This window comes from Caretta caretta, chromosome 4, assembly GCF_965140235.1.
Source record: "Caretta caretta isolate rCarCar2 chromosome 4, rCarCar1.hap1, whole genome shotgun sequence".
Classification (NCBI taxonomy): Eukaryota; Metazoa; Chordata; order Testudines; family Cheloniidae; genus Caretta; species Caretta caretta.
In genome coordinates, this window is record NC_134209.1 from 140,044,703 (window position 1) to 140,065,925 (window position 21,223).

The window sequence follows — 21,223 nt, forward strand, 5'->3', positions numbered from 1 at the left end:
GGGGTGTGTCTGTGCGGATTTGTTCTTGTGCTTTTTCAGGGAGTTTCTTGAGCAAATGCTGTAGTTTTTTTGGTAACCCTCAGTGGGATCAGAGGGTAATGGCTTGTAGAAAGTGGTGTTGGAGAGCTGCCTAGCAGCCTCTTGTTCATATTCCGACCTATTCATGATGACGACAGCACCTCCTTTGTCAGCCTTTTTGATTATGATGTCAGAGTTGTTTCTGAGGCTGTGGATGGCATTGTGTTCTGCATGGCTGAGGTTATGGGGCAAGTGATGCTGCTTTTCCACAATTTCAGCCCGTGCACGTCAGCGGAAGCACTCTATGTAGAAGTCCAGTCTGTTGTTTCGACCTCCAGGAGGAGTCCGCCTAGAATTATTCTTTTTGTAGTGTTGGTAGGAAGGTCTCTGTGGATTAGTATGTTGTTCAGAGGCGTGTTGGAAATATTCCTTGAGTCGGAGACGTCGAAAATAGGATTCTAGGTCACCACAGCACAGTATCATGTTCGTGGGGGTGGAGGGGCAGAAGGAGAGGCCCCGAGATAGGACAGATTCTTCTGCTGGGCTAAGAGTATAGTTGGATAGATTAACAATATTGCTGGGTGGGTTAAGGGAACCATTGCTATGGCCTTTTGTGGCATGTAGTAGTTTAGATAGTTTAGTGTCCTTTTTCTTTTGTAGAGAAGCAAAGTGTGTGTTGTAAATGGCTTGTCTAGTTTTTGTAAAGTCCAGCCACGAGGAAGTTTGTGTGGAAGGTTGGTTTTTTATGTGAGTATCCAGTTTTGAGAGCTCATTCCTAATCTTTCCCTGTTTGCTGTAGAGGATGTTGATCAGGTGGTTCCACAGTTTCTCTGAGAGCATGTGGCACAAGCTGTCAGCATAGTCTGTATGGTATGTAGATTGTAATGGATTTTTTACCTTCAGTCCTTTTGGTGCGATGTCCATCTGTTTGCATTTGGAAAGGAAGATGATGTCTGTCTGTATCTGTATGAGTTTTTTCATGAAGTTGCCTTTGTTTCCCCATCAGTTAAAGTGTATAATCCTTACTTGCCTCTGAGGGAAACGGGGAAGCTAAATTCATGAGTGTTTATAAAGCACTTTGAGACCCTGGGATGAAATGGGGTCAGATACCAGTGTGATGGGCATGTGAGGTTACCATGAACTTTAAAAGTGCAAAGTCTCATTGAAGAACTATAAGATGCTAAATAGCAATATTTAGTTGATTGAGAGTCCAGGGCCACATTCTTCACCTCAGCTACAGCAGTGTGAATGTGGAGCAACCCCACCAACCTCAGTGAAGTTGTTCTGGATTTACACTGACTGGGTTTGTAAAGGCACCACTCAATGCAGCAAAAACAAGCCTACTCTCAGGACTGCAGGCTAGGAACTTGCTGCTTTATTAAATACACGCCCCCTAACACAGCTGGGGAAAACTCCCACTAACTAACCAATGATGGGTAGGGGTTGAGCATGGCTCCACCCCCTAAAACTCTGAGTAACCCAATTAACCCCTTGATGACCGTGTTACTACAGTTGCTGTAAGGGGAGAGCAGAAACTGGTCCCCATTTTTGCAATTTAATTGAACTCACAGGTAATATTCTCTTTCTCTTGTGCTCTGTGGCCCCAATTCATCCATCCAATTCAGTGGAGAGGAACTTGGGTGAATTTAATCCTCTGACATGTTACTTCATTGAGCTTAGCCTATTAAACACCAGAGGGAATAGCTGACATGGCAAGCCTGCGCTGAAAGAGATGCCAGGTTTCTGCAGTCCTTCCAGCATATTCCCCATGCTTCTACAAGCCACTTGGCTGGCATTTGAAAAGCGTCTTTTCCAGGCCTGTCTTCTCCAGCAGCACTCGGGGCAAGTATTTGACTATGGCCTCCTCTCTCCTACTGTAAATCTCACTGAGGGGGGAAAAGAAAGCAGCATTGTTTCCTTACTGAAAGAGACCAGATGACAGCGCAAAGGATACACACCAGCCCACCACTTACCACTGTCTCAGCTGTTGGCTCCTGACAGACAGAAGCATGTGGTTTCTAAAAATACCCTCCTAAAGAAAATATGTGCTCTTTCCAATGGGAGAGGGTTAATTAGACGCTGTGGCCATAACATATACAAATGCTTTCAGCTTGGGGAAATAATTCCAACGTGTTTTTCAGACAGGCGTATCCTAATGAAGCAAACAGTGCTGGTCACACGGGACCAGCCCCTTTGATTTCCGGGCTTACAACTATATTAAGTAAAAAGCTCCCCCCACAAGTGGAAAATAGTACAGCCTCATGTAGGTGGGTGTGATGGGGACCATCTATTTCTAGGATTGGTCCTGTGGCAACCCAAAGGTGCTGAAAAAGCAGGAGTGACAAGGGACCTGGCTCACAGTGGGACACCTGCGTTGCAAGCCCAGTTTCCCTGACATGACACCTAGGGAGATGGAGATGGTGGAAGTGTTCACTTCGGAAGGCAAAGGCAGGGGGTTGAAGGCAGCCAAGGAATTCTGGGCTGGAGATGTCATCTTTGCGGAGCCAGCCTACGCCGCAGTAGTTTTTGACAGGTAAGAGAGAAGTTATTACACAGCAAAAAGCCAATCTGTGCTTCTTGTGAAGCCTGATCTGGCTGCGGTCGGTGAAGGCTTCCTTAGAGTCTGGATAGCATCAAGAAAGGCTGAGAATCGCAGTCAGCAGCGCTCCACTGTGAGTCATTCTGTGGAGATGCAGCTCACAGCGGCTGTCCTCTTGCTATGATGGGATAGTCAGTCTGCTTGCCTGTTTTAAATACAGTGTGCCTGCTTCTGGGACATGATCTTGGAAGGTGCTCAGCACCTTTAGCTTCCATTGAGAGCAGAGGGAGTGGAGGGAGCTCAGCGCCTCTCAAGATTGGTCCCCAGCGAATTATTCAAGTGGATTGCAGTGTGCAAGCTGCGATTCTAGTTACAATGAGCCTCTAACTGACTTTGCTATAGGAGGCTTCCACTATATACTATATGATGCGGGTACAATATGCCATTGTGCTTTGTTTTCACGTATAACCCCTTTGACTATATACATAGAGAGGGCACTAATGCTGAAAGTCAGTAGATACATTCATGCCACTGATAGTTTGTGGTAACTTGAGATTCCTTTATCCTGTGCCCCTTTAAAACCCATTGCCCCCAAACAAATAGCCTAATACATGGAATTTGGCAGCATTTGGTCTGCTTTAAAATGGTGTTATACCTGTCAGTGGATGAATTAATGGGCTGGGCTGGTGCAGTCATCTTTGAGAGAAGAGATCAGATTTCTGTAACTTTCCTGTGATATTGATGAAACCCGAAAGTGAATCCTGATGAAGATGCATTTTCCAGTGATGTCACTTGTCGTGCGCTTCTTATTTTTACATGAATAATATTTGATCAACTTCTCTTGCGGATGTGGACATTGAGGGCTAGATCTGCAAAGGGATATAGGCACCTAACTGCCATGTTAGGCACCTAAGTCCAAAATGTAGATCCTCACAACCACTGCTCAGATGCCGCCTCCCACAGTAGGTTCCAATTTTTGCTGCTAAAGTCCCTTAGGCACCTACATTCCCACCAGTGGCCATGCAAAAAGCTTCCTGATTCCTGGCACCAAGTGTCTAGCTGGTGCTTAAGCCCCAGTGGGATCCTCAAACTAGGCATTTCTCCTGCCTATGTGGCCTGTGGGGTCTGGTCCATGGGCATTTTCAGATGCTGCCTAAGAGCACAGCAGATCAGATGCAGTGGGCCAGGGGTTAGTTGAGATGTGGGAGGCTTAGGTTCAAATCCCCTTTGCAAGGACTTGCACCCATGTCTCCAATTCCCATGTGAGTGCCGTAAGCCTTGGGCTAAAGGTCATTCTGGCCTGGGGGTTTCTCAGTCTCTCCTGGTGAAGCTGTTCCACTATGAAATCCTTAAATACTCAGCAGGGCAGGAACTGGAAGCTGGTTCTCCCAGGTGAGTGCCCTAAACACTGGCCAGCAGAGTCATTCTCACTCTTTCTCTGGCCCCATGAATATGAGATAATAGAGTTACTCTGGATTTGACATCAGTGAAATTACTCCACATTTGTATTGGTGTAACTGAGAGCAGCATTTGGCCCAAAGTTCTTAAATATGAAACTAACCTTCAGCTGCTGTTTTTCATTCTGCACTTAGGAAGAGTCTAAACTTTCCTTAAATGCAGCACAAAAATGAATTCTGGGATTGAATTTTGCTCAAAACTGCCATTCATTTCAGTGGGGGTTCTGCACATGAAATAAAGGTAGGATGTGATCTTTCCTATTAAAGCCTTCCACGAACAAATGGTTTCTTTGAATGAGGTCACGGGTAGCATCTAACCTTTCACTGTGCTTTTTAACTCTCGTCATCTGGGATATTTTAAATCACTCACTTGAAGTGAATTTGCTTGGCAGCTTCATGTCACCTGACATGAAAATTAGGTATTGAATGGAAAGAGTAGAAAAGAAATGTGTGGAGTTGTTTGTGTTTGCATCTTTTCACTCCTTCTTTCCCTGCCTTTGCAGTATCAGGGGGAGAACATGTCTGTGAACCTAGCACAACGACAACGTAGAGGTTGAGGCCCAGATCCACAAAAGGATTTAGGCGCTAATTCCCTGAGAGAGGCGGGGCTTAGGCCATACCCTCTCCTTGGCATCTGCTATTGGTTAGCTCTGCTCAGCATGCTGGTTGTTGTGGATTTCATTCTTACGCACCTATCTCTCCCCATTCATTGTATAGAAAGTCTGGGAGTCTAACTCAGGACTGTGGATTCCACTGGGTGGCAAGACGTCTCAAAGTTAGATGCCGCAACACTGCGCATTGCGATACCGTATCCCTTTGTGGATTTAGTCCCTAGGTTTTATTTTGCATTTTAACATGTCATTGCAAGAGCTGCTGTTTTAAAATGTAACTGCAAATGTAACACCGACAGACCCCGGCTGTCGGCGGGTGAGAGCGAACCTGGGACCTCTGAAGCTAAATGCATGAGCCTCTACTGCATGAGCTAAAAGCTACATAGCCCTTAGCTAAGGCTGTAGAGCAGACTCATTAATCTCTCTCTAAGTGGTCTCGGTGCCAGTAGATGGGACAGAACACCACACCCAGGCGGTGTGTGGGTTACACAAACACAACTGTACTTGAATTATGCCTAAATACCACAGTGGGTAGTGCTATATAAATGCCCAAATAGATTAGACTGACAGACTATGGGCCCAAATTCTGCTCCTGTGACTAGGCCAGATTCTGCCCCCCGTTACATTGGCCCTGATCCAGATCCCATCAAAGTCAATAGGGCTCTTTCCACTGACTTCAGTGGGCGCTCGGCCAGGCCCATTGAGTAACTTACTCTGCAATTAGTCCCACTGGAATCAGTGGATCTAATTGTGGGACAGGTAGTACTCACTAAGAGTTGGGGTGGCAGTATCTGGCCTATTGAACTCAGTGGAAAAATGGAAGCAAGATAGGATTAAGAGGTGATTTTATAGTGATTTGTTCCTAAGCATGGTCGTTTGATGCCAGTTAATCATTCTAGCCAAAGCTGAACTAGGCTGGATCTGATGGATCCTTATAATGAACTTTTTTAAAAAAAATAAGCAGCAGGCTAATTAAAATATCTGGAAGAATGTTTTGTCTCAGGCAGAGACAGCAGTAGCTTGCACAGAATGTTCTATCTTTAAAATATCTTTAAAATAAAATGGTTTTATTTAGTTAGGGTTTTTTTTTTTTAAAATATGTTCCTAGTAAATGGACACTGCCCATTGAGACGAGTCTTAAAGATTGTAGCTGCCTTGCAGACTCCTCTAGAAATGGATGGTTATGATTATACACTGTTCTTGGAGTACTGTTCTTGGGAGCCAGTTATGCTCATGTTAAAGGCCTAGATCTTCTTCAGTCGGCTCTTTGCATACAGATCCTTATCTCTATGATGAGCCCCTTTGACTACAGCAGAGATACTCCACTTTACACCGGCTGAGGTCAGGCCCTTAGATTGTGTTCTTTGACAAGAAAAGGCTGCTTGGTCTCTTTACAGCTAAGGATCTCAAAGATCTTCACAAGCCCTCATTAATTTGCGCAGCGCCTTGTCAAGGTAGGTATTATCCTATCAATGGTCCATTTATTCTACATTGTTCTGTCTACTGAACACAGCAAGCCACATCCCCACATGGTGTAAATTGCCATAACCTATGTCTGTGTATGCCAGCTGGGGATCGGGACCAATATACGGAGCTTTGCAGGCTTATGTGTGGAAGCAGCGTGTAAGGCGGGGGCGGGCAAACTTTTTGGCCTGAGGGCCGCATCCGGTTTCTGAAATTGTATGGAGGGCCGGTTAGGGGAGGCTGTGCCATCTCGGCACTGATCCTGGAGCAACTGGCCAGCCAGAGGGGTGTTCCCCAGTGCGGCCATCTCGGCACCGACCCCCAAGCAACTGGCCAGCCAGAGGGGTGTTCCCCAGTGCAGCCAATACCAGCAGAGGAACCTCCTGCTGTGAGCTTGTTCGGCACCCAAGCTCTGGAAGCTGAAACCTGAGAAGGGGCTTCCTGCCGTGAACTCTGCCCTGCTCTGAGCTCTGCTCTCTGTACCGACATGGGGCTTCTGTGAGCTCTGTGCTGCTCTGAGCTCTATTCTGGTCAACTACTGCACTGAGAGGGCACAGTTACCGTACCATCTCTAAAAGAGTGCCACAGAGAAGCCCTGCTGTCAGTTCTGCTTCGCACTGAGACACCAGAGGCTTCCACCGTCATGCTCTGAGGCAACGGTACTGGTACCGTCCCCTAAGGAGAGGGGACAGTTACCGTACCATCTCTCGTCCCCTAAGGAGAGGGGACAGTTACCGTACCATCTCTCATCCCCTCCTCAGACGTTCTTGTTAAACCCTGGATTTGTGCTGGAAATGGCCCACCTTGATTATCATACACATTGTAAGGAGAGTGATCACTTTAGATAAGCTATTACCAGCAGGAGAGTGGGGTGGGGGGAGAGAAAACCTTTTGTAGTGGTAAACACCCATTTTTTCATGGTTTGTGTGTATAAAAAGATCTTCTGTACTTTCCACAGTATGCATCCAATGAAGTGAGCTGTAGCTCATGAAAGCTTATGCTCAAATAAATTGGTTAGTCTCTAAGGTGCCACAAGTACTCCTTTTCTTTTTGCGAATACAGACTAACATGGCTGTTACTCTGAAACCCATCTCTAAAAGAGCGGCATAGAGAAACCCTTTGGTACCAGGTGCAACAAAACTCCCATCTAGGAAGTGTTCTGCACCTTCCCAACCATTGATACCGACTCTCATTTAGGGAGTGCTCTGCCCAAATATTGGTACTGACAACGTACCATGGACCCTCCTCTGTGGTACCAAATGAACCCATGGTACTGCATTAGCTCTGGTACCCTGGAAGCTTGATGATTGAGGAAGAACCACAATCCCCATTACTTGGTACCAGGACCCCGGTATCGAGCACATCCCAGCACCCAGAATCGCTCTTAGCACTGGACTGTATACTGCCAATACCCCAGTCAGCGGCACCGTTACCCACTGACCAATCTGACGCTGGCCAAGAGAATATCATTCCCTGGCCCCTCAAGGTGGCCCACCACCACACTACAAGGGTCATCCCCAATTCCATCACGCCAACCACCTGTGCCTGTCTTCCTACCTCTCCCTCCCAAGGCCATATTGTAACTCTTCGGGTAGATACACACACATGGTGTGACAGTCTCCGGTGTCTCTCAGGGAGAGTCCACCAGATGGTTTGCTACAGCCTGGCACCTGAGCCAGGGCAGGAGAAAGCTTTTTGAGAACAGGAAAGAAGGGGGAAGGGGAAAAACAAACAAACAAACAAAAACAAAAAAACCACACCTGAAGAGGAAGCTACCTCTTCAGCACACTTCTCCTCATCTCTCCCAGATGAGACTGTGCTGCCCACCCCTCATCACTAGGTGAAGATTTAAGAACTTTCTGGATCTTACCAAGAGGGTGGCAGACGAGCTGCAGATTCCCTTACAGGAGGTGGCAGATACACATCACAAGTTGGTGGAAATTCTGCACACTACCTTCTCATCTAGAACTGTCCTCCCAATTAATGAGCTAATTCTAGATCCTACCAAAATCATCTGGCAGAGTCAGCCTCTATCGCACCAACCAGCAACAGAGTGTAAACAAAAACAACCCTACATCTCTACCCAAAGAGGCAGACTTTGTTTTCAAAATCCGCAACCCAACTCCCTCATAGTGGATGTGGTTAATGCATGAAGCAAGCAACATAATGCCAAGTCAACTCCATATGATCAGGCTTCACAGGATGGCGTATTCATCAACAACTTTACTGTTTAGAGTCATAAATTACCAAACTGTCATGGCCAAAACAATTTTGTTAATCTTGGGAAACCCAGGATGTTTCTGAAACATTACTGGAAACACAAAAAGAACAGATTCAGACCATTCTTAGAGAAGGTCAGTTAATAGCCAGACCGGTCCTAGAGACACCACTGGATGTAGCTGTTACAGCTGCCCGCCAAGTCTCCATGACAGTGGTACTGAGGTGGGTTGTGGTGTTTTTTTTTTTGTTTTCTACACCTCTCTAGATTGCCCAAAGAGCTACAGACTTCCAATTTGAAGGATCAAACTCTTTGCGGAGAAGACAGATTTTTCTCTCCACATCCTGAAGGATTCTCAGACTGCACCACATTCCTTAGGAATCTACACTGTGGAACAGAAGAGAAGATATACCTCTCAACCACACCACAGATCACAATCTTCTCAATACTCACCGTCTCTGTGCTGTTATGAGCCACAGTGTAAGAGGCCCAGGGCTCAAAAGTGAGAACAGTCTGCACCCCAGTCCATGACCTCTCAAACTGCCTCTTATAAGCACTTTGATGAGCTGGTCGGGGGCCTGAACAATGATACTGTACAGCATCAGCTGCCATCTATACACCTGTCACGGCACTCAAAAGTCACCTTACCTTACTTCACAGCAGTTAGGACCAGCTCTAGAGCAAAGAGATTGATTTCTAGCCCTGAACTTACAGGGTGCCTATTTCCATATCTCAATACAACCATCGTACAGGAGATTTCCTACTGCTTACCTTTGAGGCAGGATCATATAGGTACAGACTGCTCCACACAGGGTAGTCTCCAAGGTTCACTTTATTGTAGAGGCATACTAACCCCGGTACAGTGACTGGACTTTATCAGCACCAACCTGATGCAGTACAAGTGAGATCACTCCTCTCACTGCTCACATTCACCACCCGGAGACACATGTCTCTCTAATATGCTGGGGAGCTCACATGCACAACAACAAGGTTCAGGACAGATGGCCTTCCACAGAAATGACCTTCCATATCACTCTTCTGAGGTTAGGGGCTGTCAGGAGTGCCTGTGCACAAACTCTGCCTTTCATCAAAAACAACACACAAAGGTTATGATGGACTTAATGTGACCTGTATGTTTTGTATAAACTGCCAAGGAGCTGCCAGATCTCCCTCCCTCTGCAAGACAGCATTCAAACTTTGGAATTGATGCACTCATCACAATGTGCTCATCTCAGCTGTTTGTCTACAAGGGATACAGAACGGAATAACCAACAGTCTCAGTTGGAATTTTCTCACGACAATGAGTGTATACTGAATTCACAGGTGCTTCAAGATATAGCCACCCTTTGGGGAAACATTCACTGGCAGTTGCCCTCATCTTCTCAGCGGACAGGGCCCACTTGTATGTCTTTTCCCAGTTTCCTACCCTATCCAAGATTCTGTTGAAAATTCAATGAAACAAAGCAAGAGTTATTGTGATTGCCCCTCTTGACTATGACAAGTCTGGCTCCCTTACCTGATGCAGATGGCAATATGCCCTCCTGTTCCTCTGACATCAGCCCATTCCTCACCCGCTCTCTCAAAACAATGGGCTGACCCTTCACCCCAACCCATGGGTCCTCTGCCTCCAGGCATGGATCTTTCTTTGTTCCAAGGCTTAGAAGCAGAATGCTCTGACAAGCTGAAACAAATGTTGCAACACAACCACAAGTTGACCCCTCCACATACCTATCTTCAAAATGGGAACGACTCCCAAGTTTGTACCATTCCCAACGGACAGACCCAACCTCATCTTTCCTCCCTGTGATTTTGCATTACATTTTAAACTCTCACTCAGCTCCCTTAAGGTACATCTCATGGCAAACATGGCTTCCCACTTGGAGTTTGCTCAACAACTAATGCGTAGACTCTTTAAGGGCATTGGGACTCTCTTCCCTCATGTGACACCACCCGCTCCAGCCTGGGACTTTAATCTAGTTCTCAGGGCTTGGAATAGACCTCCCTTTGAATCCAGGGCAACTTTTTCTCTCTTACACCTGTCCATGACGACAGCATTTCTAATTGCCCATCACCTCAGCTAGGCTCATAGGAGAAATAGCGGCCCTGATGGCACACCCATCATTCATGGCCTTTGTCTTTAAAATAAATAAATAAATAAAATAAAAAATAACAACTCTAAGGCCATATCCCAAGTTTCTCCCTACTTTTTTGCACTTTCCATATGAATCAACAGATCCATCTCCCTGTTTTTCCCCAAAACCACATTGTGACAACTGGGAGACAATTGTGCATATAAAAGATATTAGAAGGACATTAGCATTCTACTTGGACAGGACTAAGGACTTCAGGAAATCCCCTAAACTCTTCCTTTCGTCCACAGAAAGATCCAAAAGCTCTTGATATCTCCTCAAAGACTATCCAAACGGGACTTTAGTTGCATTAATCACTTAGCAAGGGCACAGCTTGCTTCCGTCCATATGCACTCCATGAGATCAGTTCCTACCTCAGTCACATTCCATAGGGATACCCCTATCTCCCCAATCTATAGAGCAATGATTGGGGCCTCTGTCCATACTTTCACAGAACATTATGCGATCACTGCAGATTTGGCCGCTGACACCATCTTCGATTCCACAGTACTCTCTGTAGTGAAAGACTCCGCTCCGAAGTCCCAGCCTTCAGTGGTACGTACTACTCTGGAGTCACCTAAAGTGGAGCACCCATAGGGACACTACTCGAAGAAGAAGAGGAAGTTACTCACCTTGTGCAGTAACAATGGTTCTTCGAGATGTGTGTCCCTATGGGTGCTCCACAACCCACCCTCCTCCCCTCTACTTCGGAGTTCTCTATAGGGCTCTGTGGTAGAGAAGGAAGTGAGGGGGGTTCACCCATGCAGTGCTAAATAGACTCAAGGCAGACCACAAGGGAGGGAGAGCACATGTGAGGGCTCAATGGGACACTGCTACCGAAAGTCTCCGATTAGAGGTGCAGGGGCATACAGATACCTAAAGTGGAGCACCCATAGGGACACACATCTCGAAGAACCATCGTTACTGCACAAGGTGAGTAACTTCCTCTTTCTTCCTGCTCTCATGGGGGGGGGGTCAGCGGTTCTGCTGCAGCACATCCTCCAGAAAACCTTCCTTTGCTTTGACGGGTACATTGTTTACAAACCTTTTTCAGCTGCTGTCTACATGTGTGCAGCAAGATGGCTCCCCTTAACGACAGTGGGGAGGACTCCTCCATTCCCAGGCATTATCTTTCTCCTTGCTTCCCAGTACAGTACACTTGTGTGTTTTTATCAGTCCTGTGGCTCTTTGCTGCCTTACAAGGAGCGTAATCTCTGCTGCACCTTTCTGCCCCCATGACTTGACAGCTGACAGAACACAGTCTTGCATTTCTGACCAGCACCCAGTTCTGCCGTTTGACTCAAGAGAGCAGGCCACTGCTCCTGCTATTAGCATGGAACCTGCTGGCCAGCCTGCCTATTGTTAGCATTCCAGCATGCCTGATCATTGTCATCCTACAAGCCACAGTTTAACATGGGACTTTACACTCTGCCTATAATCTTGTTTGTAATTGTCGCTTAATAAAGCTCTGTTTGTGTTGCAAAACCTTGGGTGAAGGGAGGGAGCAAGGCGTATGTCGTTAGCAGCGCAGGTAGCAATGCTAGACGAATTAGAACTGGGCTGGCCTTTCCCTTTTAAGTAGCGAGGAAGGATGGCTGTGTGGGCACTGGACGAGGCCTCTGAAGCTCTGGGTTGAAGTCCCATCTCTGGCACAGAGCTCCCATGCATATGGCACCTTAGAGACTAACCAATTTATTTGAGCATAAGCTTTCGTGAGCTACAGCTCACTTCATTGGATAAATTGGTTAGTCTCTAAGGTGCCACAAGTACTCCTTTTCTTTTTGCAAATACAGATTAACACGGCTGTTACTCTGAAACCTCCCATGCATAGTTTCTCTCAGCCTCGGTTTTCCATTTGCAAAAGGTAGGTGATAATCATAGGACTGGAAGGGACCTGGAGAGGTCATCTAGTCTAGAGCCCTGCACTCATGGCGGCACTAATAAATAATGCCTCCTTTGCCTGTCCTGTCTATTTAGATTGTGAGCTCTTTGGAGCAAGGATTCTCCCTTCTAGGTGCATCGCTGTGCCTACCTAGCACAATAATGCATTGCTTGAGGCCTTTGGCTGGTAGGTTAGACCTTGTTACGCTTATTTGGATTCTCTTGTACTCAATAAGACACTCTTAGACTTCTTTACACCCACTGACCACTGTCTAAGCAAAATCTGTGCACAGGCTAGCCTACCTGAACTAGTTTGAACCCAGCTGGTGCAGGTAACAACAGCATTGAAGAAGGCTCAGTGTGAGCTTCAGTGTGAGCAGTACAAGCTCGACATGGCCCGTCAGTACGTACTCAGGTTTCAGAGTAACAGCCGTGTTAGTCTGTATTCGCAAAAAGAAAAGGAGGACTTGGCACCTTAGAGACTAACCAATTTATTTGAGCATGAGCTTTCGTGAGCTACAGCTCACTTCATCAGATGCATACCGTGGAAACTGCAGCAGACTTTATATACACACAGAGATCATGAAACAATACCTCCTCCCTGCTGGTAATTGTCCTGCTGGTAATAGCTTATCTAAAGTGATCATCAAGTTGGGCCATTTCCAGCACAAATCCAGGTTTTCTCACCCTCCACCCCCCTACACACAAACTCACTCTCCTGCTGGTAATAGCCCATCCAAAGTGACAACTCCCTTCACAATGTGCATGATAATCAAGGTGGGCCATTTCCTGCACAAATCCAGGTTCTCTCACCCCCTCACCCCCCTCCAAAAACCACACACACAAACTCACTCTCCTGCTGGTAAAAGCTCATCCAAAGTGACCACTCTCCCTACAATGTGCATGATAATCAAGGTGGGCCATTTCCAGCACAAATCCAGGTTTTCTCACCCCCACACCCTCATACACACATAAACTCACTCTCCTGCTGGTAATAGCTCATCCAAAGTGACCACTCTCCCTACAATGTGCATGGTAATCAAGGTGGGCCATGTCCAGCACAAATCCAGGCTCTCTCACTCCCCCCCTTCCCCCCGCCCCCGGACACACACACACACACACACACAAACTCACTCTCCTGCTGCTCCAAACGTACTCAGTTTGCTAGCCAAGGCTGTGCTGTATTCATTGCCTTTGTTACCAGTGCTAACCAGGTTCAAGCTAGCATAGGCAGGCTAGCCTGTGCACATAGACATATCCTAAGTTTCCAGTTCATTCATGGTATAACTGTATCAGAGACTGGGGTGGAAGGATCCTGAAGGTTCTGGGGCTTACGGCAGAGGAGAGAAGTGGCTTCCCCTTTTTTCCAAACAAAGCAAGTGACCAGGAGAGGCAGCTATATGGATGAAAGTTGTAGAGTTAGGTGCATTATGGGTGGGCTTCTGCCTCCCTCTGAAGTATCTGACATTGGGCACAATCAAAGAAAGGATAGTGTGCTACTGGCACTTCCAATGTGTTTTATGAGAGACACAAGTGAAGCCCTTATGCACTTGGAGAGGAAAGTCTAAATCTCACCCTTTGAAGTGTAAACTGTAAGCTAGTAAACTACAGAGCCAGCTGGCTGCACCTGTTGTGTCCTCTGGATATAAATGTCCCTTGCATTTCAAGTGAACTTTCTGGGGACAGCTGGTTCTTCTGAGAAACCTGCCATCGCCAGCCAGTCTGCATGAAAGAGGAAGGTGTTCTAAAGAGCAAACACAAGGGTATAAAATCCTCTTGAAATGTGTGGCACATAACCTAGAGAGGTTACTCGTTACCTTGTAGGTTTAATAGTAGGCTGGTGATGAGCCTATGAAGACATCAGTGTCAAGTTCTAAATTGCTAACCTTTCAATTTGCCAAAGTGCACTTGATTCATTACTAACATCCTATCATGGTTGTTAATGCTAATCGCCTGGCTGCATTTGGCTAATATTACAGTCTGTCACCTAAAATCCTACCTGCGGTCAGTAATTTTGCAGTTTTTTAGAATTCTTCTTTATTTCCTAAAAGAAAAGGAGTACTTGTTGCACCTTAGAGACTAACCAATTTATTTGAGCATAAGCTTTCGTGAGCTACAGCTCACTTCATCGGATGCATACAGTAAATTGGTTAGTCTCTAAGGTGCCACAAGTACTCCTTTTCTTTTTGCGAATACAGACTAACACGGCTGTTACTCTGAAACCTGTCTTTATTTCCTGGCCTCAGCTATGATTTAATGTTGCGTGTATACTGCTAGACAGCTGACACATTGGATCCCACTTCAGTGATAGGTAAACAGATTCCTATGTGTATATATGGTTTTATTCAGGAGAAAGCAAAGTTAGCTCCTTTTTTAGTGCCTGATTTTGCTGCCATTGAACCAATGGACAAACTTCCAGTGATTTCACTGGGAGCACAGTCAAGTCAGTGTGAGGCAACATTTCAATCATTACATATGTAGGACCTGATCCTGCCTATCCTTACCCTGAGTACCACTTGTGATGATGGAGGACCAGGTGCCAGCTCATGCCGAAGCCCTGGGTTAATTCACTTGTGTGTTAGTATAGATCAAAGTAACTGTTAAATGTAGAAGAGTGCATTTGGTGTTTAAACTTCATGAAAACTAATGGGATGTTAGTTGCGTTGTTTTCACTTATCTGTATCCTGTTACACTATACTAGCAAACGTTTACATTGTGCATATCCCATAACGAAATAACCCATCAAACAGGAAGAGGCCTTGTGGAATACAAATGGTGAAATTTAACAGAAAAGTGCTAATTTCAAAGCAAGAGGTCATTGTGTGTAATGATCGGAGGCAGGACCGGTGTAAGGATCTTTTGTGCCCTAGGTGAAACTTCGACCTTGCGCCCGCCGCCCCCCAGCCCTGCGGCAGCTCCCTGCCCCGCCCCCGCCTTGAGGCACCCCCCCTGCAGCAGCTCCCCGCCGCCCCCTCCCTGCCTCCCTCCCCTCGGCCCAGGGAGCCGTATGGCAACTCCCTGCTGCCCCCTCTCTCCCTCCCTCCCCTTGGCCCAGGGAGCCGTGCGGCAGCTCCTTGCCGCCCCCTCCCTCGGCCCGGGGAGCCGTGTGCAGCAACTCCCTGCCCCAGCTCACCTCTGCTCCGCCTCCTCCCCGAGCACACCGTCGCTTCTCCTGTCTCCCAGGCTTGCGGCGCCAATCAGCTGTTTGGCACGCAAGCCTGGGAGGGAGAGAAGCAGAGCGGGGCGGTGTGCGCAGGGGAGGAGGCAGAGCAGAGGTGAGCTGGGGCGGGAGCGGTTCTCCTGTGCGCCGCCCCCCCCCATTACTTCCTGCAGGTGGCCCTCCCTGCGCCCCCCTGCCCCAGCTCACCTCTGCTCCACCGCCTCCCCAGAGCGTGCTTTTGGCCGCCCCCAACCACTTGGCGCCCTAGGCGACCACCTAGTTCACCTAGTGGTTGCACCGGCCCTGATCGGAGGTCAAAGACTCTAAATGAGTTCCTCACTCTCTGTCCTCAAAGGAAAAGCCCATGTGGGTAGTGACACTGTCAGCTTGTTTTCTGTGAGAAGACACTATAAGTATGGATTCAAAGCAGGATCTCTGGACTGTTCAGACTCTTACAGAGAAATGTACTAGATGCAAACTGGAGATCCCCACAGATAATCGGGGTACCCCGAAAGACATTTGGGAAACTGGCAGTTTATTACATCACTGCCACCATTTGAAATGACAAACCATGACTCACCTGTGAATATAACCTCTCAATAACTCTCACTTCCTTAGCTAATAGACCTTTAGTTAGTTTTACTATAGAATTGGCTGCCAGTGTAAGATCTTTGGTGTAAAATCTGGAGTACCAATTGATCTAGGGTAAGTAACCAATCTCTTGGGACTGGGAGCAACCTGATGTGGTGTGATTTTTGGTGTAAGTGACTTTTCATCATAAAGTCCTCTTTGTCTGGGTGGGAGAATGAGAGTGCCTCACAACCTTTAATATCTTTATTTGTCCTCACAGTACCTCTTTGATGCAGGGCACTACACCCGCAGCTTCCCTGCTATTGTCGTTTGGCAGCTAGATCAAAACAAGCTCAGGTCGGTTCATGCGTGCTCTGATTACCGTGTAGACCTCTTCTTAGGGTACATCTACACTGCAGCCAGGGCAGTGAATAGCAGCTTGGATACAGGTACCCACACTTCTTTAATCTAGTAGCTCACTGAAAGTAGTAGTGAGGACACAGCGGTGTGAGCTGCTGATCCTCCCCCTCCTCCTCTTCCTCCAGACATGTGCTCGCTTGTGCAGCTCACGCTGCAGCATGCTCACTGCTATTTTTAGCAAGCTAGCGAGATGGAAGCTAGTGCAGGTAATTGCCCATCACGCACCTGGCTGCAGCGTAGATGTACCCTAGATGATTCACCCAGGGTCACGTAGGACAGAGAACTGAACCCATAACTCTAAAGTCCCAGGCTAGGACCTGAACCACTGGATCATTCCTCCAGCTGTCCCTAAGCTTGTGGTCAATGTCTATTTCTACCTATTGTCAGCATCATGGCAGAGAGGCCATTACTGTTTTACCCATTTGGTGCCATACCTACTTCACATTACAGACTTTTTTTTAATTAGTGCTTTCATGTTTTCAGTTCCTGCCAGACCGAGGGTGAACTGGATTAAAAAAGTGCATTTGTTTTTCTTATTCCTACACCATAAGTTATATGCTGTGTTTCAGGTGGAACAGTCGGTAAGGTTTCTATGACATTTTCCTTGTTTCCCAATCCGACCTGTGTGCTGGAAACTCTCAGGCTCCTAATATTTCTTTATGCAAAGGATCATGTCTGCAATGCACCCTAACAGTCACAAACCTGTTTTTCCAGGAGTTAGACAGGCTCTTAGGGGAAAGGAAATTGACGCGGTAAACATTAGCCAGGTAGATGGAGGGAGCTACAATTGTGACAAGGATTAATTGCAGAGAGAACATGGTAAATGCTTTGTAAACAATGGTAGTCAGTCATATGGTAACAAGCTGTACCGTTCCCATGGATTGTCCTAAGAGTGTGCACTTTACTCGGACAGGCCCCAATTCAGCAAGGTACATGAGCTAACTTTAAGCATATGAGTGGCCCCTTTGATTTCTGTGAGACAGCTTACATACCTAACCAGTGAAGCAGAGCTGTAGCCATCCATTAGAAGGCAGTGGCGCATATCAACACTAGCCGTCTAGTTACAAATATCTCTAGGTGATTTATTGCTATCCAGTGCTGTTGCCATGTGTCTATGGTGGTGGGTGGGTTACGGACGGCTTATGCCCTAGGCAAGTTCTCTGTCTCAGCCCATCCAGTAGAGTTGCCACCTGTTCAGGTTTTTCCCAGTATTGTCCCCTTTTTGGAGGTAGCTCTCCTCAGAAATCTGTGAGGATGCTCAGTAAACACTGTCCCATTTTATGGTCCCAGGATCATCCCAGATGTCCCCCTTTTTTGTACCTCAGAGGTGACCAGTTCTTAATTTATGCTGGGGCTTGCCAGGGCTGAGCCCTGGCACCTCTAGGCTTGGCAGCTCATAGTCCTGGCTCCTCTGCGCTTCCCGTGTCAGTTATGAAAGTAAAAAAACTGCTTGAGCCCAGGTACCTCTTTCATTAGAAATTAGGCACTGGAGGTGGCAACCGTACCTCTCAATTAAAATGGGAGATAGAAACTGGTATCCCCAAGGGGGTGCTGAAAATCAGGACCCTCCCAACTATTGTGGGAGACAGAACAGCTCTGGCTGGGGCCTTTGGGTACTATCTTTTGGAGAGGGAGCCAGGGAGCCCCATGATACGTATTGCTGGGGTGTGTGAAGGTGGCAGAAATGTCCCAGTGGACAGAGCAAGCACTCCTGTCTATCAAGATGGATTTGCTAGCAGCAGCCCCTTATGGGAGACTTGTAGAATCATAGTAATCACTTTCATGAATTCATGGCTGAGGGAGGGTGAATCAGTGGGGAGGGAGGAAGGAGAGGGAATAAGAGAGAGAAAATAAGTGGGGGGTGGGGACTGGCTGGGGCAGCACTCCTAGGTTTTAAACCCTCAGCTTGGCTGCTTTTCATTCGACACACAGGGGAAAATAATTTGGGAACATTGGTGAGTGTGTGAGTGTCTTTACCTGCTTCCAGAGAGAGTTGGAGAGGGTGAAGGGGGGAGTTCTCACCTCCTGCCTCCCACTCCTCTTTGTTCCCAGTGCACTGAGGGATTTAGGCCTGCCTGTCCCACCCCTGCCATTGCATGGGGGCTAGAGGGGGTGAAAATTAGGGCTTCTCTCTTGCCTGTGAGAAATGTCCCCCATGGAGCCACAGAGAGCTTGGCACCTGGGTTCTCACGCAGGTTTGAAATCAGTGTAATCTGTTGAATTCAAAGGAGTTACTCTTGAGTTACACCAGTGTAAAGAGGTTCTGCTGAGTGACAGACTCACTAAAACAACGAGGAGTCCTTGTGGCACTTTAGAGATTAACAAATTTATTTGGGCATAAGCTTTCATGGACTATAGCCGATGCCCAAATAAATTTGTTAATCTCTAAAGTGCCACAAGGACTCCTCGTTGTTTTTGCTGATACAGACTAACATGGCTACCCCTCTAAAGACTCACTAAATGAATTTTTAGAAGGAAATTCTCAGTGGACAGGCAGCTAATGTTTTAACAAGAGCCTACCGGGAAAACAGTGTCCCTTTAGCAATGATGATACGAACCAGGAGTGCATATGCTGAAGACAGGAAGATTGGAGGACTGGGGAATGCATCCATTTGTTCCCTCTTTTAAACAAAAAGCTCTTTCATACTTATAGCCCAGGAAAGAGGCAACAGCACTTGGCAAAGACATTGATAATAACTGCACTTTGCTTGAAATGTTTATCCTTCCTTCCCGATAGGCATGTGGAATATATTGCTCAGTATTATTCAGTTTATTGGGTGTGATGACCTCATGGGGTTGGTGTGATGGGTTCGGTCACAGAGACCCCCTTGGAACTGTCACCTGATGTGCTGAAATTACTCTGAGCCCGTTTTCCCTGCCAGCTTGGGACTCCAGAGCCCTGCCTTGTTGAGCCAGACATGCAAACCTGCTGCAGCACAGACTCAGGGTCTGGACCATGCTCCCAAAGCTGCAGACTTTAACTAAAATCAGCTCCTCATGTTACCTACCTCCAGCACCCGGACACCCAGCTCCCAGTGGGATCCAAAACCCAAATAAATCTGTTTTACTCTGTATAAAGCTTATACAGGGTAGACTCATAAATTGTCCGCCCTCTATAACACTGATAGAGAGAGATGCACAGTTTTTTGCTTCCTCAGGTATTATATACTGTATATTTTATATATATATATATATATATATATATATAATATTACTCTGGGTATATTAATAAACAAAAGTGATTTTATTAAGTATAAAAAGTAGGATTTAAGTGGTTTCAAGTAATAACAGACAGAACAAAGTAAGTCACCAAGCAAAATAAAACAAAACATGCAAGTCTAAGCCTAATACATTAAGAAACTGATTTCAGGTAATATCTCACCCTCAGAGATGTTCCAATAAGCTTATTTCACAGACTAGACTCCTTCCTAGTCAGGGCCCAATCCTTTCCCCAGTACTTGTTAGTTCCAGCAGACATCTTAGGTGGTAAACAGGGGTTTTCTAATGACTGGGATTCTTTGTCCTGCTCCACCCCCTTTAATAGCTTTGGCACAAGGCGGGAATCTTTTGTCTCTCTCGGTCCCCACCCCTCCTTCTAAATGGAAAAGTACCAGATTTAAGATGGATTCCGGTGTCATGTGACATGGTCACATGTCACTGTAAAACCTCATTCTTCATTACCCATGGGCTGGCCCACACATACACAGGAAGGCTTGCAGGTAAATAAACCATTTACAACCAATTGTCCTAGTCAATGGGAGCCATCAAGATTCTAAACCACCATTAATGGTCCACCCTTTGCATAATTACAATAGGACCTCAGAGTTATATTTCATATTCCTAGTTTCAGATACAAGAATGATACATTCATACAAATAGGATGAATATATTCAGTAGGTTATAAGCTTTATAATTATACCTTAAAAGAGACCTTTTGCATAAAGCATATTCCAGTTACATCATATTCACACTCATAAGCATATTTCCATAAAACATATGGACTGCAACGTCACAGTTGGGACCTAGGCTATCCTCCCAGGGAACATCTTCATGGAGCCAGGGACCAGCTGGGAAGTTTGGATTGGGATCCGATGGACTTTTCCTGGGTGCTGACTGCCATCTCCTTTTGTCTTTTTAGCCTTACTCACCTGGTCTGCCACACCTGCTTTAAAAGGCAGGAGAAGCTCCACCGCTGTGGTCAGTGTAAGTTTGCCCACTACTGTGATCGAACCTGCCAGAGGGATGCGTGGCTGAACCACAAACATGAGTGCTCTGCCATCAAGGCGCATGGGAAAGCGCCCAATGAAAACATCAGGTGAGAGGGCGAGAGTGTTGATTTTGGTCTGGTTCTTGAGTAGGCCTGAAGAATGTAGGCTTGAGAGGGGCCTTCCCTTCTATGGTTTGGAAATCAAGATAGAGCCTAAATCAGATCTAGGCAGGAGTGATGCCTCCACAAAGAGCTGGTGACAAAGAGCTAGGAAGAGCCCAAGGATCATAGCCCTAGGCCAAAACCAGTACCAGGTTTACAATGGCAACAATGGCTCCATCGTGCTGGGCCCACACTCATATGTTTGCCAGGCAGCAGTGCTGGAAGCTCCCTAGAAGTGTGTGTGTGTGGGGGCACCGGTGCCTGGACTGTGACCCTGCCCCCCCACCGGCTCCACCCTTCCCCCCAAGGCCCTGCCTGTGCTTCGCTCCAAGGCCTCATCCCCATTCAGCCTCTTCCCAAGGCCCTGCCTTTGCTCCGCCTCTTCCC

The 21,223-nt window shown here is 46.8% G+C and overlaps 1 protein-coding gene across 2 annotated transcripts in view; it reads left to right on the forward strand.

The window, feature by feature from the left end:
* The first annotated feature begins 2,127 nt into the window (after nucleotides 1-2,127).
* The window catches only part of SMYD1 (SET and MYND domain containing 1), a 51,065-nt gene continuing 31,969 nt past the window's right edge, over nucleotides 2,128-21,223 (forward strand). For both annotated transcript variants that reach the window (XM_048849208.2, XM_048849209.2), the window contains exons 1-2: nucleotides 2,128-2,551; nucleotides 20,606-20,782. In XM_048849208.2, the coding sequence (XP_048705165.1) occupies nucleotides 2,415-2,551; nucleotides 20,606-20,782 (314 nt within the window). In that variant the 5' untranslated portion in view covers nucleotides 2,128-2,414. The remainder of the gene's footprint in view (nucleotides 2,552-20,605; nucleotides 20,783-21,223) is intronic.